This window comes from Impatiens glandulifera, chromosome 2, assembly GCF_907164915.1.
Source record: "Impatiens glandulifera chromosome 2, dImpGla2.1, whole genome shotgun sequence".
Taxonomy (NCBI): Eukaryota; Viridiplantae; Streptophyta; class Magnoliopsida; order Ericales; family Balsaminaceae; genus Impatiens; species Impatiens glandulifera.
Window position 1 is genome coordinate 39,224,252 of NC_061863.1, and position 21,319 is coordinate 39,245,570.

The following is a 21,319-nucleotide window of genomic DNA, read 5'->3' on the forward strand; positions in this document are numbered from 1 at the left end:
TCCTCCCATTTCTTCATTCTTTTGGCGGTCTTGGCTATTTCGCACTTCCCTTTCGTGAATGGAAACTCCTCTGGTTGCCTCTTCAATTCCTCCAATTTGGAAGGTTTAATGCGATAAAGAACCGTCGCCGATGGTTTAGTACATTTGACTAACTCTTCTCTGATATCCACCTCTCTCTTATGGTGGAGTTTCTCTGATACTCCAGCGGGCATTACATCGTCACCTTTCTCTAGTACAATTGTAACTTCTGGATGTATCTTCTCTTTAGACGCAATTTTCTCATCTTCTTTCCCAGCGACAAAAGATGATGAGTAGGTGTCCTCCGCACCTTTTGAGAGTTGCATGGCAGATAGGTGCCTAGTTTCTCTCTTGCCCTCTCTTGTTAAAGGTATTGTGCGAGTGTTACCCTGCTCTAGAATGTACATCATATTGGCAGAAGGGAGTAGGATGGCATTTACCTTGTCAAGGAATTCTATGCCGAGAACCATTTTGTAGTCATCCATGTCGATAATGGAGAAATCCAGAAGGCCGGTCCACTCCCCCAAATTGATCTTCACATTACGAGCAACTCCATAAGTCGCACTTGGTTCCGAGTTAACTGCTTTAAGCCACCCTTTCTCTTTAGTGTACTTAATCCCCAGTCTTCCCGCCTCCTTTACCTCTAGAAAATTGTTGTTGGCTCCCGTATCCAACAAAGCTTTAACCATGTGGTTTCTTACTCTAGTTTCCACAAATAGTCGTCCTTTCTTCGCGGACTTTGACTTATCAAATTTTGCTGTAACGGCACTGATTAGGTTTAACGACCCCAAGCGAGCTTCATCGTGAAGGCGTTCTTGCTCCTCCATCAATGCCGATAGTTTATTCTTCACAGGGCACTCTCTTGCTTTGTGCGGCCCTTCGCAAAAGAAACACTTTATCCGGGGTTTTTCTCCATGTTTCTCGTCGCGATCTCCTTTACCATTGGATTTGGTAAACTTAACTGGGTCTTCATTGTTATAGATATGGTCTCCACCATTTTCCTCATTGTCATTCCTCTCATAGGTCGACTTTGGTTTCTCTTGCCTTCTCATCTCGACAAGAGATTCAGCCACGGCAATTGCGGAGCTTAGATCTTGGACACTACGTCGTTCCAATTCCAACTTCGCCCACATTTGTAGACCATCAGTGAAGGCAAACAAGGCTTCGTCGTCTGAGTAGTTAGGGATCTCAAAGAGAGTAGCGATAAACTCCTTGACATACTCCTTGATACTCCCTCTTTGTGAGAGCCGTCGTAACTTGGCCCTTGCTTCTCGAATGGCGTTTTCAGGATAGAACTGTCTCTTTAGTTCATCCTTGAATTCACCCCAGGTATTGATAGAACACGTACCTCTTTCAATATCGCTACTCCTTCGCCTCCACCACAGCATTGCGGTGTCTTCCAGGTATGTCGTGGCAGTATCTATCTTCCTCGCCTCTTCTACTAGGCCGAGTGCTTTGAAATACTGGTCCAGACTCCATAAGAAGTTGTCAATCTCTTTCGCGTTCCTCTCGCCTAAATACGCTTTAGGCCTTGGAATGTCTATCCTTATCGGATTGGGGACTCCTACAGGCGCACGTCCGCACTCTTGCGCAACCGCCTTCTTGAGTAAGGCCACATCCTCTTCGGTGGCTTGTAACTTAGAAGTCATTACCTCGAGTTTCTCAGTCAAGGTATTGATTTCACCAAGGAGGGTATGCTCCACGATCCGAGTTTGCTCTTGACATTTGAACAAGCCTTCGTTCAGGGCACCTTGCATTCCTTCTCGGAGCTCGTCTCTCTCTTTCTCAAGCTCGGCAATGCGTTCCTCTAGGTCCCCGGCATTATCTTGTCCATACGCCACGGTGAGTTCTACCTTCTCCAACCTGGCGATAATGTCAACGATAGCGTCTCTTGATCTTTCTCTTTCTTTGGTAGCTTTGGTTCCTCCCGCCTGAACTTTGCGAGAGTTTCTACCATCTTCTCCGGTCTCATGGGGAAGATTCTCTACTTCGTCCACAACCTTTGAAGTTTCTTCCGATCTCCTCGTCATTTCAGCTCTGATACCAATTGTCACGGGCTCAGTCTTTTCACTGACGATCCGTGCGGCACTAGTTACGATCTTCGCAAGAACGAGTAACTAGTCAGCCTTACTCGACGCAACACTCGGCGTTTAATAAAATTGACACAAGAATTCTAGAGAGAGAGAATAACTCTTACAAAGAATAGTATATTACTCGAATCCTTGGTGATTTACAATGTAATACCTCACAGGTATTTATAGGACTAATTCTAGCTATTACATTGATTGTGCACTAATTTAGGGATTCCTTATAATTATCAATCAAGGACATTCCTAATTAAGGACATTCCTTTTATATATCAATTAGTGATCCACTAATCAAGGAATTCCTTTTAACTCTCCATTATGTGCGCTAATCAAGGACCTTCCTTCGAGCTTCCTTCCAATCTAGAATCTTCCTTGGGTTGAGCTTAAAAGGGCTCAAGCCTCCTCCTCTTCTTGGGCCAGGAGGATTGGGCCGTGACATTCTCCTTAAGCCTCCTCTTCCTGGGCCAAGAAGATTGGGCTGTGACAATTTGTACGAGTAATAATATAAAAAACCGTGAAAAAAATATTACGATAAAAGTTTTATAGGCAGGTCAACCCACAATCCGACCTAAGTATCAATTTACTCTCACATATATCCAAATTAACCACAGCTCTCGACCCGACAATCCGGACACTTTAAAAATTAAGCATCATTATATATATATATATATATATATTAGTTAGTTAAAAAGTTGAACTTATACTGTTAAAATGTCACGCGTTTATCAAAATTTGGGTTGAATTTAAAATATAAAGTGTTATTAGTCTAGTTGCTTAAAAAGTTGTACTTGTTTTGCTAGGTTCCAAGTTCGAACCATACCTATAACATTTTTATTTTTATTTTTAACCGTTTTAAGTTTATGGGCGGGTTAACCCACAATCCGGCCCAAATATCAATTTACTCTCACATATATCCAAATTAATCACAGCTCTCGACCCGACAATCCGAACACTTTAAAAATTAAGCATCATTAAATATATATATATTAGTTAGTTAAAAAGTTGAACTTATACTGTTAAAATGTCACGCGTTTATCAAAATTTGGGTTGAATTTAAAATATAAAGTGTTATTAGTCTAGTTGCTTAAAAAATTGTACTTGTTTTGCTAGGTTCCAAGTTCGAACCATACCTATAACATTTTTATTTTTATTTTTAACCGTTTTAAGTTTATGGGCGGGTTAACCCACAATCCGACCCAAATATCAATTTACTCTCACATATATCCAAATTAATCACAGCTCTCGACCCGACAATCCGAACACTTTAAAAATTAAGCATCATTAAATATATATATATTAGTTAGTTAAAAAGTTGAACTTATACTGTTAAAATGTCACGCGTTTATCAAAATTTGGGTTGAATTTAAAATATAAAGTGTTATTAGTCTAGTTGCTTAAAAAGTTGTACTTGTTTTGCTAGGTTCCAAGTTCGAACCATAGCTATAACATTTTTATTTTTATTTTTAACCGTTTTAAGTTTATGGGCGGGTTAACCCACAATCCGACCCAAATATCAATTTACTCTCACATATATCCAAATTAATCACAGCTCTCGACCCGACAATCCGAACACTTTAAAAATTAAGCATCATTATATATATATATTAGTTAGTTAAAAAGTTGAACTTATATTGTTAAAATGTCACGCGTTTATTAAATTTTGGGTTGAATTTAAAGTATAAAGTCTTATTAGCCTAGTTGGTTAAAAGGTTGTATTTGTTTTGTTAGGTTGCAAGTTCGAACCATACCTGTAGCATTTTTAATTTTATTTTTAACCGTTTTAAGTTTATGGGTGGGTCAACCCACAATCCGACTCAAGTATCCATTTACTCTCACATATATCCAAATTAACCACAACTCTCGACCCGACAATCCGGACACTTTAAAAATTAAGCATCATTATATATATATAGATTAGTTAGTTAAAAAGTTGAACTTATATTGTTAAAATGTCACGCGTTTATCAAATTTTGGGTTGAATTTAAAATATAAAATGTTTTTATCCTAGTTGGTTAAAAGATTGTACTTATTTTGTTAGGTTGCAAGTTCGAACCATACTTATAGCCTTTTTTAATTTTAGTTTTAACCGTTTTAAGTTTATGGGCGGGTCAACCACAATCCGACTTAAGTATCCATTTACTCTCACATATATCCAAATTAACCACAGCTCTCGACCCGTATATATAGATTGGTCAGAATATTATATTTATAATTCAACTTTATATTAGTTTTGAACTGTTTTTATATTGAGATTTTCTAGCTTAATATTTGTTCTTTTTTATATATTCACACACATGCTTTGAGATCATTTTGCAGTTATACACCATCATCTTGCAGATATATGATCAATTCATCGAGTCTCCGCCATAAGCATTGCAAAAATTCAACTTTCAATCATGTAAATTCTAATATATAGATGTTTCTTGAAGAATGTCATGTCTCATTTTCACTTCAGATAGAGAAATTGAAATAGAGATTGAGAGAGCAAAAGTAGATAGGTTGAGTTGAACTTCTCTGATAACTCTTGATCGAAGCGAGACAATATATATATATATATATAATAAGATAGATTTCAAACAAAAAAATATGATAAGAAAGAGAACTCACCTAAAAAGCCCAGTCAAGATTCAAATTGTAATAAAACATGGACCAAAAGCTAATAGTTAATCATTATTAAAAAAAATTGTAACATTCCTATTAGTTTTACTAATCGTTTAGTAATATGTGGTTATATTTAGTTAACTCTCATTTTATAAGTAGTTTAATTATGTTAGTTTAATTTATATATAGTTCAAATGTTTTTTAAGACACTATGAGTTCAAACTTTAATAGAATTAAATAATAATACAAATATTAAATAAATTGCACCCGTGGCCTAATGGATAAGGCATTTGACTTCTAATCAAGGGATTGTGGGTTCGAGTCCCACCGGGTGTGCTTTTTTTTTTTAATTTGTTTTTACATACATCTCTATAACAAACAAAAAAAAAATAGTGGATAATACCACTAGTGTGTGTGACTTCAATTAAATAGTCAAGTTCCAAAAGACAAACTAATTACAATTTGTATTCATACAACAATACACAAATCAATGAAGTACTAATGTATCATTTATGTTCAAAGAATTGGGAGAAAATATAAAAGAGGAAAAAGTGAACTGTCTTTCTATTTACAACACACGTCTACTGGTCTTGACCCATCTCTTTTTGAACATTTCTCTATTGGTTAATAATAATACGCCACAAATTCAAACTATTACAGCCAATTGTCGCGATAAATACCCGTGTTTGAGATGTTTAATTGAAAAAACTCTATTTTTTCTGCAACGACGAGAAGTTGAGATCTCACTTCTTGCCTAACATGAGCATACCGAGAAATGCTACAACACGGCTACCAAAACCAGTAAGCATCAGGATGGCTATGCAGAGACCCCATCTTTGAAGACTGTAACCCATTTTCATAAGGGCGCCACACCGAGTTATTAGCCATACTCCATAATACCTTTAAAATGAAAGTATTTAAGGATATAACAATAAATAAATAAATACAATCTGCTCATTGTATCAAGGTTTCCAGAATAAAACAGAAATTAAGTAATGAAAATGCAGTGCTTTTAACATATTGACTTGAGTGGATGCAAAATATTATGGATCACAAGTTTTCATATAGTAATATAAAGATTGAGTTTTTTCGAATGATGAGTAAGGATAAAGTCAAATGGTTTTTGCAATATATCGTATCTTTTGTGCAGGAATATTAAGGAAAATATTAATAATCTCATTTATTCTCTGTTTTTTCTTTTATGGAAGAGAATTGTTTAGTAATCAGAAACTCTAATCTAAAACAATAAATAATAGGGTAAATTAATCAAACACAAGATTTATCGAGGATCAACCGTTCTGGGATCCATTCTATAGATTTATAGGGCAAATAGTCCAACTCACCCTAGGTTACAAAGTCTCTATTTATAAGAGGTGATCAAGTGTCCCAACCAACTAATTCAATAAACCCTATTTAGTCTTGTATATTATGAGCAGCACACATTAATCACTAATTAGGAAACTTTAGTTACCATGCTGATATTAGCCACACACACCCAGAGAATAATGAAATGTAAGATGATTCTGAGATGGGCGAGAGTTTGGAGTGAAGTAAAAGAATGGACCACTATGCAAGCTAAAGGGTAAAAAGCTGGAACCAATACACGAATAATTTATGTAAGAAATGGGATATGGAGACTCTAAGAGACTGGCTTGATTATGCCTTACATGTTTTTTTTTGTTTTTCTTGTCTTGTTTTTCTAATAATCTGATAGATTAAGTAACTTTGTTTTCATTTTACGATTCTCAATGTGTTGGTATCTTTTTGAATTGATTCAAAACATTGTCTTGGCTGCATTTAATGAATCAAGTTCAACTCTGTTATCTAAATGTAAGAGAATAGGTACTTCATGTTGTGTATTATTGCAATTATCAAAAACCTATAGCTATGTAGAGTTGGTTGGTTTCAGTTTCAGCATTTAGAAGCAAATCAGTGCAAACATGCTACCGAACTTATCGAGTTTCAAGGTCTGTAAATGGAAAACAATGAGCAGATGAAAGAGTGAACCTCCATACCTTTCTGCATTTGAAATAATGAAACCTTCCAAGGCCCATCTTGGATAGCACAGATAAGAAATGTCCCTCACTAATTTGCTACTTCCAGTCTGAGTTGAAATGAGAGTGAACACAACAGGAAGAAGAACTGCAGCCTTCAAGAAGCAAAATAATACTGACAGTCAGAAAGAACCGACACAAAGCTAAGCATTTTCCTTTTAGATTTTTGAGGGAGTTTTCGACTTACCAATTGAGATGGACCTGGTTGGAGAAATATGGCTAGTGCATAACCTATCCCAGTAACACAATAAACAAGGCAGAGTAAAACAATATAGTTTTCCACAAAAGTCGACCTTGGGTTGCTGAAGAAATAGAACATGGAGAGATACACCACAGGCTTTACAACTGTATTGAAATGGTCTATTGTGTCCTTGGCGAGAAAATGTGCCAAGCTGCTCATGCCTGAACCTCTCTCTCTCCAGTACTGTAATTTGTCCAGTGAAAATGTTCTCAAAGCCGCAATTTTGCACAAAAGAGCTGCAAAATAATATGTTAAAGAAAAAATTAAAAAAGAAGATCTCTAGATAATGGATACCCATGTAAATTTGATAAATTTCACTTCCATCTTAAATGGGATAACTGCTATATTTTTATTCTCTGCCAGTAATGCAATGCAGCCTTCATTTGGAAAAAAAGTTGTAACTTGAATTTCTGGATACTGATCCAAATACGTTTGGACTTTGGTATGAAAGTGTGGTTTATACAGTTTGTAGATATCTCCAAGACAATTTGTTTTTAGCCTTATCGAAGACCGCCTTTGTTTGGAAGAACTATTTCTATTGTCAACGTTTTTCTTTTAGGCATATCTCGGCCTGAATATGGGTCGGACTAAGTTTAGATACACCCCGTTACCAAACAAAACCTCTGGGCTGAAAGGGTGTTTCAAAATGAAGCAAAAGAAGCAGTAGAATTTTATACTTACAAACAGCAATGATGGTGTAAGTGTAGCCCGGAGCTCCAAAATTACTATCACTCACTTTACTTATTGAACCTAGACAGGCCCCAGCAAGTAATAGGATGAGATAATCGATTGCTTGCCCATTGGAATCTCGTAAGCGTTGCTTTCCAATCCTGCGCATGAAATAGAGAATTCAAGTTAGAGCAATTATAGAAACAATAGAATGCATTCTAATAAGTAACTGAATCAATAAAAATAAATAAGCTTTGTAATACATTGTGTTGTTATAAGAGTTACATTTACCTTCCGAGGAAATATTTATATTGGTGCAAAATGCCTGGAGTTCTACGGTTAGATTGATCATGGAACCTTAAGAAGTTGTGGTGTAAAATATCACGTTTAACTTCAAGATGACTGACCATATCCTGCCAAACTTCTCCAGCAAAAGATTGATCGCCAGCATCTGTATCAACAGAGCTCATTCTAACAATATGATCACCACTGCCTTCTGAAGATAAACCATTTCCAACGCCATACTGTTGCATATCTGAAGGTACTGGATAGCCTTTGTGAAGCATCCATCTAAGAGGAAGCTCTTTGTAACTAACCACAGAACTTGAGCTTGGCTTCACCATACCCTCTAAGAAATCGATAAAATGATCAGGCGGGTTTACACGATCTGGTACAATTATTCCAAGGCTTGCAAAATACTCCTCTACAGTTCTTACTGGTCCGTGGTATGCAGTCAAACCACCTTTAGCCAAAAGTATCAGATCGTCGAACATTTTGAACAAAGAGTAGCTGAAACCAGAAATATTTCATTGTTAGGTTGAGAGAAACCAATATAAATGAGTAGTTCAAGATTAATTAGAATATAGTGTTTTTTTATCATCAACTTTTGTCATGTTGATAATATCAATAGAAAAATATACCTTTGTAATTTTTGTCAAAAATCATTTTAAAAGATAGTTTGAATCATCTAAAAACAAATCTCTATACCTAATAAGACAAAAAACACACTAGAAATTGGATCATGATTAGAAAATAATTTGTATACAATCGAAGTAACAAAAATCATACTAAAATCTTGATCATGATCAAAACATGACAAAAATCTTATATTAAAAAAAAACACTTTCAGTTTAGGCAATTTTTTCAATGGAATCCTGATCAAACAGCCTTAATATCATACCTTGGCTGATGTAAAACCATGCAGATGTTCACTCCTGCTAGAGCTTCATGACGAAGTGCTCTAAGAAGTAGTTGAGATGATGAGCTGTCCAAACCAGATGTAGGTTCGTCCAAGATCAAAAGTGATGGTTCCATTACCATTTCCAACCCGACATTCACTCTCTTCCTTTGACCACCAGAGATTCCTCGCTTCTCTACTGTTCCTACCAAAGAATCCCGCACAGCTTGCAATCCCAAGGATTCGATAACTCTTTCAACAATCAAAACTTTATCTTCTTTGGGCAAGTTTGCTGAAAGCCTTCAGTTAGGCACATAAAGGGAAACTAGAATTAGAACAAAAGAAAGCTGATGGAAATAGACAATGAAGACAAAAAGAAGTTTGTTGCCTTGAACTTTGATGGTGGTGAAATGTAACGTTGGGTTGTTTTGGTATACACTATTTTCATGTAAATCATGATTTGAAAAAATCTACTTTGGAAACTAAAACAAGAGAATATACAAGAAAGGTATGGCATAAGAATTGTTACCTTTTCAATATAATTGGGTTGTTTTCAAAAGAATATAAATCAAACCTTTTGAATAAAAAATCTGCAAGAAATTGCAATTTGAATACAACTACATACCTGCACTTTGCACTGAACCAAAGATTCTCCTCCACAGTAAGATTTCCATGAACAATATCATCCTGTGGCACATACCCAATGATCTTTTTGTACGAACGAATAGGATCTTTCTTTCCATTTATTAGAACATGACCAGTCATTGTGCATCCAACTGTTTTTCCTGCCAAGGCAGAGAGAAATGTTGTTTTCCCAGCCCCAGATGGACCCATGACAGCTGTGATGTGTCCAGGCATAAGTTTCCCTGTTACACACCTTAATAGGTTCTTCTTTTTCCCTTTTAGAGTAACCGTTAGATCTATGAAGGAAACCTCAAGTGTTGGTCTTTTCCTTGTCTCATTGTTGGTAGCCATTTTAATTACTCCCGAGAAGGTTAAATTATCCTGTTGCTGCTGCTGTAAAGCTTTCTCTTTCTCAAGCTGAGAATATGCATAGTTGAAAATCTGACTTTGACTGTGCATGTTTTTTTTCTTCGGCACTTTCTTATTCGTGCTTTTTTGCTCAACCTCAAAACTAAAACCACTGTGGCTGTCAGAACTTTCCTCAATGTCATGAGATGTTTTCTTGGGGTAACTTTGCTCTGTTGTTAAATTACTTCCATGCAATGGTGGTACTATATCCTCATCATAATCAGATGTATTTTCTGGCAAAATACTAGATTCTTCAATACGTGAAACACTTCTCTTACGAGAAAAAGTGCGTGACAATTGACTTTGCAATACCATTGCATTCCTTTTAGCTGCATCTTTGGCAGATTTCCACCTAGCACGTGCCTGTACCTTTTCCTTAACAACTTTTGCTACCCTTTCCCGGGTTTTGGCATGTCTTCTTTCCCGAATGCTGAGCACTTGATCAGAACAGTTGTAGATAATTAATAGGATAGTACTCAGACCAACCTGCATTAACAATGTGATAGCTGTTGATATTGGATAGAGAAAAACGCAACCTGAATGAAATATACATATTATGAAATGACTAAACTACCCATGTCCCACCCACTAATTAGAAACCTAATTAGCGTGCATATATTAGCCCTACACAGCAAGATTGAACTCAGGGAAACCGAAGATTGGTACAAGAGAACTGCATTCAACACGTAATTTAGACATGTTCACTAACTTTATTATTAGTAGGGTTTGATATCAAAACTGAATTAGTTTATTTCATTAACAAGTACTAATAAATGCAAATTAATTCAACTTAATGCTGAATGTTAGGCGTGTTTGACAAATATTTTATTAGAAACTAAAAAATAAATATTGAATATATTAAGTGAATGAAAATATGTTTGAAAATGGTTAAATCACTTCCACAAACTTGAATTGAAGGATTTAAGTACCTTTTGAACGTTTAACTCGATTTAATCATTGTATGAACTTCGGATATGAATAGATAAATAGCCAACAAAATATAACGACCGTTTTGAATAAATTTCAGATGAATGTTTATTTGATCTAATTCACAAGGTCATTGGAGCTAAATGATCCACTTAGATATTTAAGGAAAAAATAGATCTTGCTTATAAGTTTTTAGGGTATTTAATCTAGTTAAGATTTGAAGGGTAAATTAGATTTGATATTATCGAAAAGATTATTATGTAATCACAATTTAAAATCTAATTTTAGAAAGGTTGAAACAAATTAAATATTTAGCATTGAGTAAAGATAATTCACTTAAGCATCTGCACTTGTTTTTATCTTTGCCTGAGTAAATTTTGTTATCAAGTTAGTTAACAGAAAATACTGGATTTGTTCAGGTGATAGAACTGAAAATTACGTATAAAATAAACTGAACAAAAAACAAGTATTTAAATATGTTCATTGAATAAATCTAAATATCATGAAATATAATTTCTAAATCTATTTTTAGAAACATTAAATAAAATTGATTGATACAAAATTCTACATTGTTTCTAGCCCAACATAACCTAAATTCATAATGCAGTTATCAACATGGCCTTAGAGAAACTGATTCAACATGAGGATATGACAAATATCAGTTAAAATTACAGTCCTAACTGTTTTGAGAACTGATATCATCAAGGTTGCGATTAGTGATGGAGATAGACTTACTATTAGCATAATTCCATATGCATGAATATTTTGATTTGCAGTGTTCGGATCACATGAAGTCAACTTGAAGCATGCTGCAGAGAAACTCGTACATTAGACACTTAAAGAGTGATAATAAACTCCCAAAACAAAAACATCATGTAAAGTAAGCTTACGTTTCTCTGTTGTAGAGCCCATCTGGCAATAATGCCTGAAATTCAACAGAAAAATAATGACATGAGATAGTGACCAACAAATCATGGTAAACAAGGGCTATAACTCATAACTGCCTTCATGACAATAACAGTTAGCCTATGTTTGGTTCGGAAGAAATTGAAATTAGAATTAGAATGTGGTCCAATTCCAAATCATTTGTTTGTTTGATGACTTAAATTGAAGAATTTGAATTATAATTATAATGGAATTTAATGTTCATGATTTTTTAAGTTTCAATTTCAATAAAAAGAGGGTCATCAAATATTTAAAAGTTTTAAAGAGAGTTATGATCGCAGAGTGTGATCGTTTTTAAGGGAAAGGAAACAAATGAAAAGAAAATAACAAAGAAAAATGAGTTAGATTTCTATCAAATCAATGTAGTCCATCATGTGCAAACTCTACAACATGTGGAGAAGTTTCATTTTCATCCTTGACACATTGGAATTGCAATTCTATGATTTCTCCAAACATAAGAATTAAATTCCAATTCTATATTATAATATCAATTATGCACATCCAAACATATCTTTAGTTTTCTTTTAAAGGGTTGGGATGAGAATAAGTACCCATTATCGCAAGTAACTTTTTGCACAGTTGATGGACAATATGATCCTGCTTGACAGAATACTTGACTGCTGCTACCAACATCAGCCCAAGTATTAGCTCCACCACATGTATGATTTGGTTTAGCAGGAGGCAGCTGATAGTTGTACCTGCAATAACAAGCCAATTAATATTCTCCAAACATAATATATCCAGAAAATATGATATCTACAACTCCAGTACTTACGGTTCACATACTCCAGTCTGTTGATTTAGAGTTGCAGTCGGGCAATAGGCACCCAAAGGGCAAGCTTCAATTACAAAAGCAAATAAATCCCATAAATATACTGAAACAACTTTATGAACATTGAATTGAAAGTAATTTTTCATCCAAGTTTCCATTGTATCATGAAGGAATCACACATGGATTGTGAAAACACTTACGAATCATGCACGTAATCCCACGAGGGCAGAAGAACCCTTCACAACAAGGCTGAGAATCGAGAGTTCTAGCAGGAATGTTGTTTGATTCTTTTATGTCAATTTGTTCATCTGATGCAACTTCACTTGCCCAACCAGGCTCACAACCTGCTACCCAAGAGGTTAAGTTACAGTTTCTGTTAGGTTTTAGAACACTTCCTGACCCTTTTGCAAAGAAATTTCCAAAATAGAATTTCACTTCTGCTGCTGTACACACACGTCCTGAAAAGTCACCTGTTGGTAGAACAAAGATTATCATAATTCATAAGACATTTAATGTAACAAGAGTTTACAATTATTGAACTTACAAAATATCCTAATATGGAAATTGAAATCAAATACTCCTTACCAGTTTTCTGTGCGCAACGAGTAAGGAAACTCAAGTCAGAAGAGAAATTGAAAGCTCGATCCCAATCACGTTCCCTGCAAGAATCAGAAGTTCCATTTTCAAATCTCATTTTCCCAGGAAATCAATTATAAGAAAATCTAAACAATGTAATGAACTCTTACGGATCCTTAATGCAAAAACTGGCGTTGCTGACTAGACTTGTTCTGAGGATTTCAGTGGTGAGATTGTTGATGCGGCTGTAGATAGCATTCGCAATGAAGCCCGACGCTGGATTTTCCGGTGGATTGAAGTCAACTTGGGATTGCACGAACTGTACCAAGCTTAACGAAGCTATCAGCATCAACAACCATACAAATTTCCATTTCATGCTCATCAAAGCAACGCTTGAACTGAATACGATCAATGAATTGTAGCTATAAAGTCTAAGTATCTAACAATGGTGGATTTGAAGAACGTGATTGATTGTTATTTGTTTCAAAGGAAGGGAAGAAAGAGAAAGACTATTTATATATATATATATATAACTAATATTGATTTAGCTCCAATTTTATTACGCGCTCTAAATTAAAATAAATATGATTTAAATAAATAAATGTAGATTAGTAGTTAGGAATGACGTTATTAAAATATTTTAAATTAAATTATTTAAATATATTAATGCTTGATTCAATTTTGACTGAATCAAATTCAAAATGATGTCTTCTACTGTTCATACATAAAAAAAATAATGTTTTGTTCGGTTGCGAGTTTTTTAAAAAATTAAGAGAAAGAAAAGTTAAACGATGTCGATAATTTTGAGAAGCTAATGATTATTTTTGATAAAAACATTTAAATGTATTTATATATATAAATAAAATAAAAAAATAATAATTTAAAATATAAAATAAAAAATATTTTAGTATTTTAGTTAATAAAATTAGTAATTTGATTAATAAGAAATAATTAATTTATTAAAGATTAAAATAAAAATCTTGAAAGAAGAAGACATCAGATTTGAAAATTTTCTAAATAGGAAATTGAATGAACCTGTATTATGAAAAAATTCAATAATAATATAAATCATCTTTATAAATATAGAAAAATTCTAAAGATAATGGAACATAATATATATAGGACAAGCCGTGAAGGACACTGTTTTTGTTCAGAAATTGAATTATTCCGCTTGAATTATAAGAATAGATTTTAAACAATATTTTCCTTCTCTTCGTTTATTTTTAAAATATTAAAATTTTTATATTTTTTTAAATATTATGTGAACTTTTATTTAATATTTATATATTTTTTTTTATTATATTACACATTATATATTATATATATATTTATTGAATTTTTGAGAAATTATATTTATATTTTTGGAGTTCTAACTTCAATATTAATTTATTTAATTTTGTACGGTTTATTTTAATTTGGACTCTAATTATAATAAATAGATTAAGACTATAATTTATATTTAACCTTTTTTAATCTAATTTTAAAATAAGTTATTAAATAAATTCATATATAAAAACAATAATATAATAAATTATAATAACAGTTTTTACTTATTTTTTATTTTTTTTCTTTTCATTTCATATTTTATCGTTATGTCAAAACTATTTTATTTTTATTTTTAATATACATAAACATTTAAAAATATATATATAATAACAATTTAAACAAAAATAATTATTAAATAAAAGCTTAAAAATTAAGTTTGTATATCTGTACCATTTTATTTTTAATCATAATTAACTAATATCAGTGCATACTGAATTATTTTGATTATTTGAATCAATTTTATATTTATCATAATATATAGATTTTTTAAATTCAATTTTATAAACAGGAAATATAATGTTTTTAGGTTACGATGAATTTAAATTTTAATCTTGTATTTTTTTTTTTAGAAAACGGTTTAACACTATTTCATTAAAAAGTTTAAAAGTGTGTCCAAAAATGAGAGGGATCAATAATCAAAACTAGACAAATCCTAGTTTTGATTGTAAGATTACAAACAAAAGACCTAAAAGTTTTTAAACGGTGACAGTCAAATCACATTACAAAACACATTAAAATAACACAAAGACTACAATCTAGCTATCTCAACATATGTTGTCTCCATATCCGCCTTTTGACCATATTGTCTTCTTCCACGTCCCAATCTTCTCGCGTTTTCATAAAGGAAGATTGAATTGAATCAGAAGATGATGTCTGTCTGCTCTTAATTTTTAATCTTTTTCTATATGAACTCGTACTAACATAATAAAATGTATTCATTTTTTAGATTTTAGGGTTTTTGTTACCAATTTTTTTAATAGTTTTAGTTTTTTGTGTTTGAAGATCACCAACCATAGTTTCTCCTCTTTGTTTTTCTCCTATATTGTATCTTTGCTTTCATCTTCTGTCTCTTCCCGGTCTTCTTTGCCTTTAAATTTATCTTCTTTAAAATCTCTTGTTTCATCCATTTTATTGATTTTTTTATTATATGATTCTACATTGCTTTCTTCATCTTCATCTTCATCTACATCATTATTTTCATCCTTCTCCGATTTAATCTTATATATTAATTAATACCTATTAAAAATTACAAAATATGAACTTTTCATAATTTTGATAGGAACAAATATATAAAATAGTCCACATGCATTATCTCAATGAATGGGTTAAAAATCAACAATAAAGTTAGTTTTCTAATAGGAATGATGCCTCTTGTATGAGTATTAAAATAAAATATTATATAAAAATAAAGAAATTATCTGTGTTTTAACTTTTAGCTTAATAATATAATATAAGCATATGGGGAATCATAATAAATAAAAGTAGAAATGTTCATTATTTGAATGTGAATATGAGAATAGGTCTAAAGAGGAGGAGGAATGAAAAAAAGAATGGTAAGTCAATAAAGACTGGCGACAAATTTGTATGGTTTCGCCGGACGGCAACAAACTGCATGCTCCGACGGCCACTTATACTAATAATTAGATATTTTATAAAGTCAATTTAAAAAAATTAAAAATAAATAAAGGGTTATTTTAAAATTATTAAATTTGGGTTGTTAGCTATCGTTTTATAATTAAAAGCTACAACTTGACTTTTTACACATGAGAAAAGAAAGATTTTTTTTTATTAATGTCACCTATATTTACATATCTGCTTTGGGACCTTGGACCCTCCTCCATTAGAAAATGACAAGTTTATTCGGTGTGAAAAAAAGGAGTTGAATCAAATTGACCTGGTTTTTAAACAGATTTATAAAATAAAATTACATTTTAATTCATATTTAAATTGTTGTCTATTTATATATTAAAATAAGAATATTGAAGATCACAATAAATATTTAATTACAAAATAATTTTTAATTATTTGTAACTTCTTAACAAAAACACACTCAATTATTGTGAGTGCTTATAATAAGAAAAACTATTAAAATAAAACATAGTTGAGATGGGAAGATTTGTATTTAATTGTTTTCTCTCTCTTTCTTACAAGTTGCAAACTCATAGATTTGGAATAGTTTAGTTTATTTCTTATTAGTTTTTACTTTTTACCATAGAGATTTTATATTCCATTTCTACTGAAAATTAATTATTAATAAATTGATATTATTATTTATTTTAATTATAATATTAATTAATTAAATCCTTTTCTTTTAATTATATTAAATATTTTTAATATATAATATGAAAATATATATATAATTACATATTTTATTTATGTATATATTTTTATTAAAAAAACAATTAGTATAATCTTTTTAATTTTATGGGACACTAGCTGGTCTCTTGATTGGTCTAACTTCTAACAAGTCCATGAAATATAAAAAAAGGAAAAGGATATGATATTTAGGAAACTCAAAAGCAAAAGACTTCATATGATATTTTATTTTAAAAACTTACAAATAACAACTTTCATTATATATATTAATTTTACTGGGAAAAAAAGTAAATTTATATAAATTAAAATATATATTTATTTCAGTAAATGAATTGATTAAATTAATTTTATAAATATAATTTTTTTTAAATTAATTTTATACTTAATTATATATATAACTAATATTATTTAAATTAACTTTAACTTTTATTATTTTTATTATCTATTTTAAGTATTGGTAAACACTCACATTTTACACCTGATTATAATTTAAATTTTGGCTAATTTTTAACTATCATTATTAATCTAAATAAATTAAAATGGATTCAAAATAAATTATATCTTTGAAATTAATTTTGGAAAAGTATAGTGGAAAACGAAGTCAAGAAAAGAAAAAAAAAAAAAGAGAGATTTTGGAAAGAAAAAAGAAAAAAAAAAAAAGCTAGAGAGAAGAGAATTTTATTTTTTTAAGGCTTTGTTCGAATTAGAATTTTTTTTTAATGATAGGTAATGATTTTGAGAATGTGATGATTATTTTTGGTAAAAAGAGGTATTGATATATATAAATAAAATAAAAAATAATAATTTAAAATAGAAGGTATTTTAGTATTTTGATTAATGAAATGAGTAATGTGATTATTGAGAAATGATTGATTGAAATATTGATTTTGGTTAAGTTTTTTTAAAATCCGAAGAAATTAAGCCATAAGTTTGAAAGTTATTTTGGTTAGAATTATTCTAATTATATCCTAATTTAATGTGTGAGAAATTAATATCTGAATGCGGGCAAAAATGTACCTTAATTCGATAAATCATGAATCTTCTCTTTCTTAGACTTTGCATGAATTGAATAATGAACCAATTTCCAAACTAACCTTGTTTCACGTTCAACTTCTCAAACTAACATACTCAACTTCTCAAGCTAATATACTTTGTTCATTTATTTCCAAACTAACCTACTTTACTATTCAAACTCAGTTTTTTATTTTTATTTTTATTTTCTTAATTTATTTAAATTTAAATTTATTATTAAATATATATAACTTATTATTTTTTTAAAATATTTAAATTATTATTATAAGTTTGATTATTTATATTTTAATATATATATTTAAATTATTATTTTTATAAATTTGATTATTTATATTTTAATATATATTTATTTTTACTTATTATTTTATATAACATTTCTTTTTATTTTAAAAAGTTTATAAAAAATACAATCGTTCAAAATATTATTAAATAAAGTGCAAAATAACGAGATTATAGATTTGAGAAACAATAATAAAATCATAAGTCAAAAATGTTTATAAACGAACAAACCTAACATAAAATATAGTGTTAACGAATTTGAGATATGCTAAAAAAAAAATCAATATTGTACCTTATAAATAACATATGATTGAGAGAAATATGATAATTTTATTCCTAATAAAATTTTGAAAAAAAATAAAAACTAATGAAGTAAAAGTTGAGTGTATTCAAATTGAGATGGATAGCTCAAGAAAACCATAATAATTTATGGAATATGTGGCCAAAAAGATTATAAAAAAATAGTCAAAGATGTATTGAGAAAAATTATCAATAATTTAGAGAAGAATGATAGTAATAATTTTTATAAATTATTAAATTATTATATATGGTTATGATAAAAATATTTTAAATATATTAGTATTTATTAATTATTTATGTGGATGGTAAAGTAAATATTTATTATATTATATTATATAAATATATATATCAAAATATAAATAATCTAATTTATAAAAATAATAATTTTAATATTTTAATAAAAATAATAATTTTAATATATATATTTAATAATAAGTTTAAATATAATAAAATAAAATAAATAAAATAAAATAAAAATATAAAAACTGAGTTTAAATAGTAAAGTAGGTTATTTTGAGAATGAATGAACAAAGTAGGTTAGTTTGGGAAGTTGAATGTGAAACAAGGTTAGTTTAAGAATTGGTTCTTGAATGATTCTTTAATTTATTTCCTTAAACTTTCCTTATATAGAATGACTCTTTCATTTTATGAGTACGTCAATATTTTCTTTCTCTGTTGATGGGGATGCAAAAAAGAATTTTTCGTACTTTCAAATGTGGACCATTACCGTTACATATAACTAGTTAGGTTATTTCTAATTCAGACTTTTTATAAAATTAGAAATGTCACTTAGGTATCCTCACTTTATATCTATGACAAATACACGCATAAAACATAAACTTAATCACATTAGATCACATTATTTTGACTTATATTAAATATGATATTTACACAATTATTTATTGTACTAGTGATCTTCAAAATTCCAACCCTTCTGTCTTCAGTATTGTTACATTATTATATTATTTAAATTATAATATATATATAATAATAATGAAAATGATAAAATAAAGGGCAAATTACCTGGGCGGCCCTCGAACTATCTCAATCGCTCACTTTTGGCCCCCAAACTAATTTTTGAAACATATCGCCCCTTCAACTTTTATAAAGGTCACTAGTGACCCTTCCGTCAACTTTTTAGTTAAACCTAACGGTTTAAGTTTAAAATATTTTTTTTTTATATATTATCTTTAATCTTATATTTTATATTTATATATAGAATTATTAAATCGCTTTTATATAATATTATATATATATATATATATTATTAAATTTTATATAATTATTAAATCTTTTATATAATATTCTATATATATATATATTATTATTAAATTTTATATAATAAAAAAATAATATATATATTATTTATTTTTATTTATATATATATAATTTATATATATTATCTTTAACTAATTTATATATAATATTTATATAATATATATTTTAAAAAATAATTTAAGTGTTAAAAGTATTTGAGTAGTTAGAATGTTTCAATTACTTTTAATCTTTAAATTTATTTTGTAAAATATATATTATGTAAATTATATAAATTTATATATATATATATATATATATAATTAATGATTAGGGATAATCCATATAATTTATTTTAAAACTTTGTTTTATATATATTAAAAAATAATTTATTAAAAGTAATTATAACCTTCTAATTACTCAAATACTTTTAACACTTCAATTATTTTTTAAAATATATAATATATAAATATTATATATAAATTAGTTAAAGATAATATATATAAATTATATATATATAGATAAAAATAAATAATATATTTATTATTTATTTATTATATAAAAGATTTAATAATATATATATATATATATATATATAATATTATATATAAGCGATTTAATAATTATATATATAAATATAAAATATAAGATTAAAGATAATATATAAAAAAAATAATATTTTAAACTTAAACCGTTAAGTTTAATCAAAAAGTTGACGGAATGGCCATTGGTGACCTTTATAAAAGTTGAAGGGGCGATTTGTTTCAAAAATTAATTTGAGGGTCAAAAGTGAGCAATTAAGATAGTTTGAAGGCCGCCCAAATAGTTTGACCTAAAATAAATAATAATTATAATTAAGTACTTAATGAGATAATACATTAGATCACATTTTGAGAAATGTGTCATATAATTGGGTGATGTTAATAATGAAAATGATAAAATATATAATAATTATAATTAAGTACAAGGGAGATAATACATTATATCACACTTTGGGAAATGTGTAATATAATTCAGGGTGATGCGAGTGATTTAATGATGAACTTGGGAAATGTGAATAAAGATATATATAATATTATATAAAATATACAATGCTAATGAATAAATAAAGGATATGAATACGTTATATAGAAAACATTAGATATATATTATATAAATGCAATAAAATTATGAATTATATAATTAATTAATTAATTAATTAATTAATTTGAAATAATTGTTTATTTAATCCTATTTCTTTTTTAAATTAACTTTTTGTTTATGAGCATCATTTCTCGAGTTTCGTCACACGTATGTACTAATGTTTTTGTTTAGATTTGAAGACTCATAACATAGACGTATCCTCTAAAAACATAATGTTATAAAGCTAGACATATGTTTAAGTTTGGATTACATTTAGATGTTTGCTTTAAAACTGGATAAATAAATAAGGTATAAAATAATATATTTTTTTAGTTAAAACTTTAAATTAGTGACTGTAATGTGACATACACGTGAGACACATAGCGTGAGAGTCATTTCTCACGTGTAATCAAGCACCGAACCAATAACAGAATATCTAAAATGCGTTTAAACATGTAAAATATTTTTTCCCCTAATTTTTCGAGTAGTAAATTATGTGTTATTCTAATAAAGTTAAAGTTAGTCTAAATTAATATTTTTTAAATGCACTTTAGTCAAACCTATCATTTTGGTTCTCGTCTTACTCAAAAC

The 21,319-nt window shown here is 29.5% G+C and overlaps 1 protein-coding gene and 1 non-coding gene across 2 annotated transcripts; one reads left to right on the forward strand and one right to left on the reverse strand.

Annotated features, from left to right (window-relative positions):
• The first annotated feature begins 4,969 nt into the window (after positions 1–4,969).
• TRNAR-UCU lies at positions 4,970–5,042 on the forward strand. Its single transcript has one exon. It is a non-coding gene; the product is annotated as a tRNA-Arg (tRNA).
• A 106-nt stretch (positions 5,043–5,148) lies between these two features.
• Positions 5,149–13,555, reverse strand: LOC124923688 (ABC transporter G family member 28-like). The gene is made up of 14 exons (XM_047463655.1): positions 13,270–13,555; positions 13,109–13,182; positions 12,724–12,993; positions 12,527–12,590; positions 12,303–12,449; positions 11,697–11,731; positions 11,542–11,615; positions 9,473–10,365; positions 8,851–9,147; positions 7,962–8,459; positions 7,683–7,831; positions 6,948–7,237; positions 6,722–6,855; positions 5,149–5,606 (listed from the first exon to the last, which is right to left on the reverse strand). The coding sequence occupies exons 1-14, from the start codon at positions 13,479–13,481 to the stop codon at positions 5,450–5,452; spliced, it is 3,294 nt and encodes a 1,097-aa protein (XP_047319611.1). The 5' UTR covers positions 13,482–13,555; the 3' UTR covers positions 5,149–5,449.
• Positions 13,556–21,319: the final 7,764 nt, after the last annotated feature.

Excerpts from the sequence above, each read along its gene's own strand:
- LOC124923688 (XM_047463655.1), bottom strand. The coding sequence starts at position 13,481 with ATGAGCATGAAATGGAAATTTGTATGGTTGTTGATGCTGATAGCTTCG. Across the intron at positions 12,591-12,723 it reads TGGGATTACGTGCATGATTC|CTTGCCCTTTGGGTGCCTAT; the intron begins GTAAGTGTTTTC and ends TTGTAATTGAAG. Across the intron at positions 5,607-6,721 it reads ATTATTTCAAATGCAGAAAG|GTATTATGGAGTATGGCTAA; the intron begins GTATGGAGGTTC and ends TTCATTTTAAAG.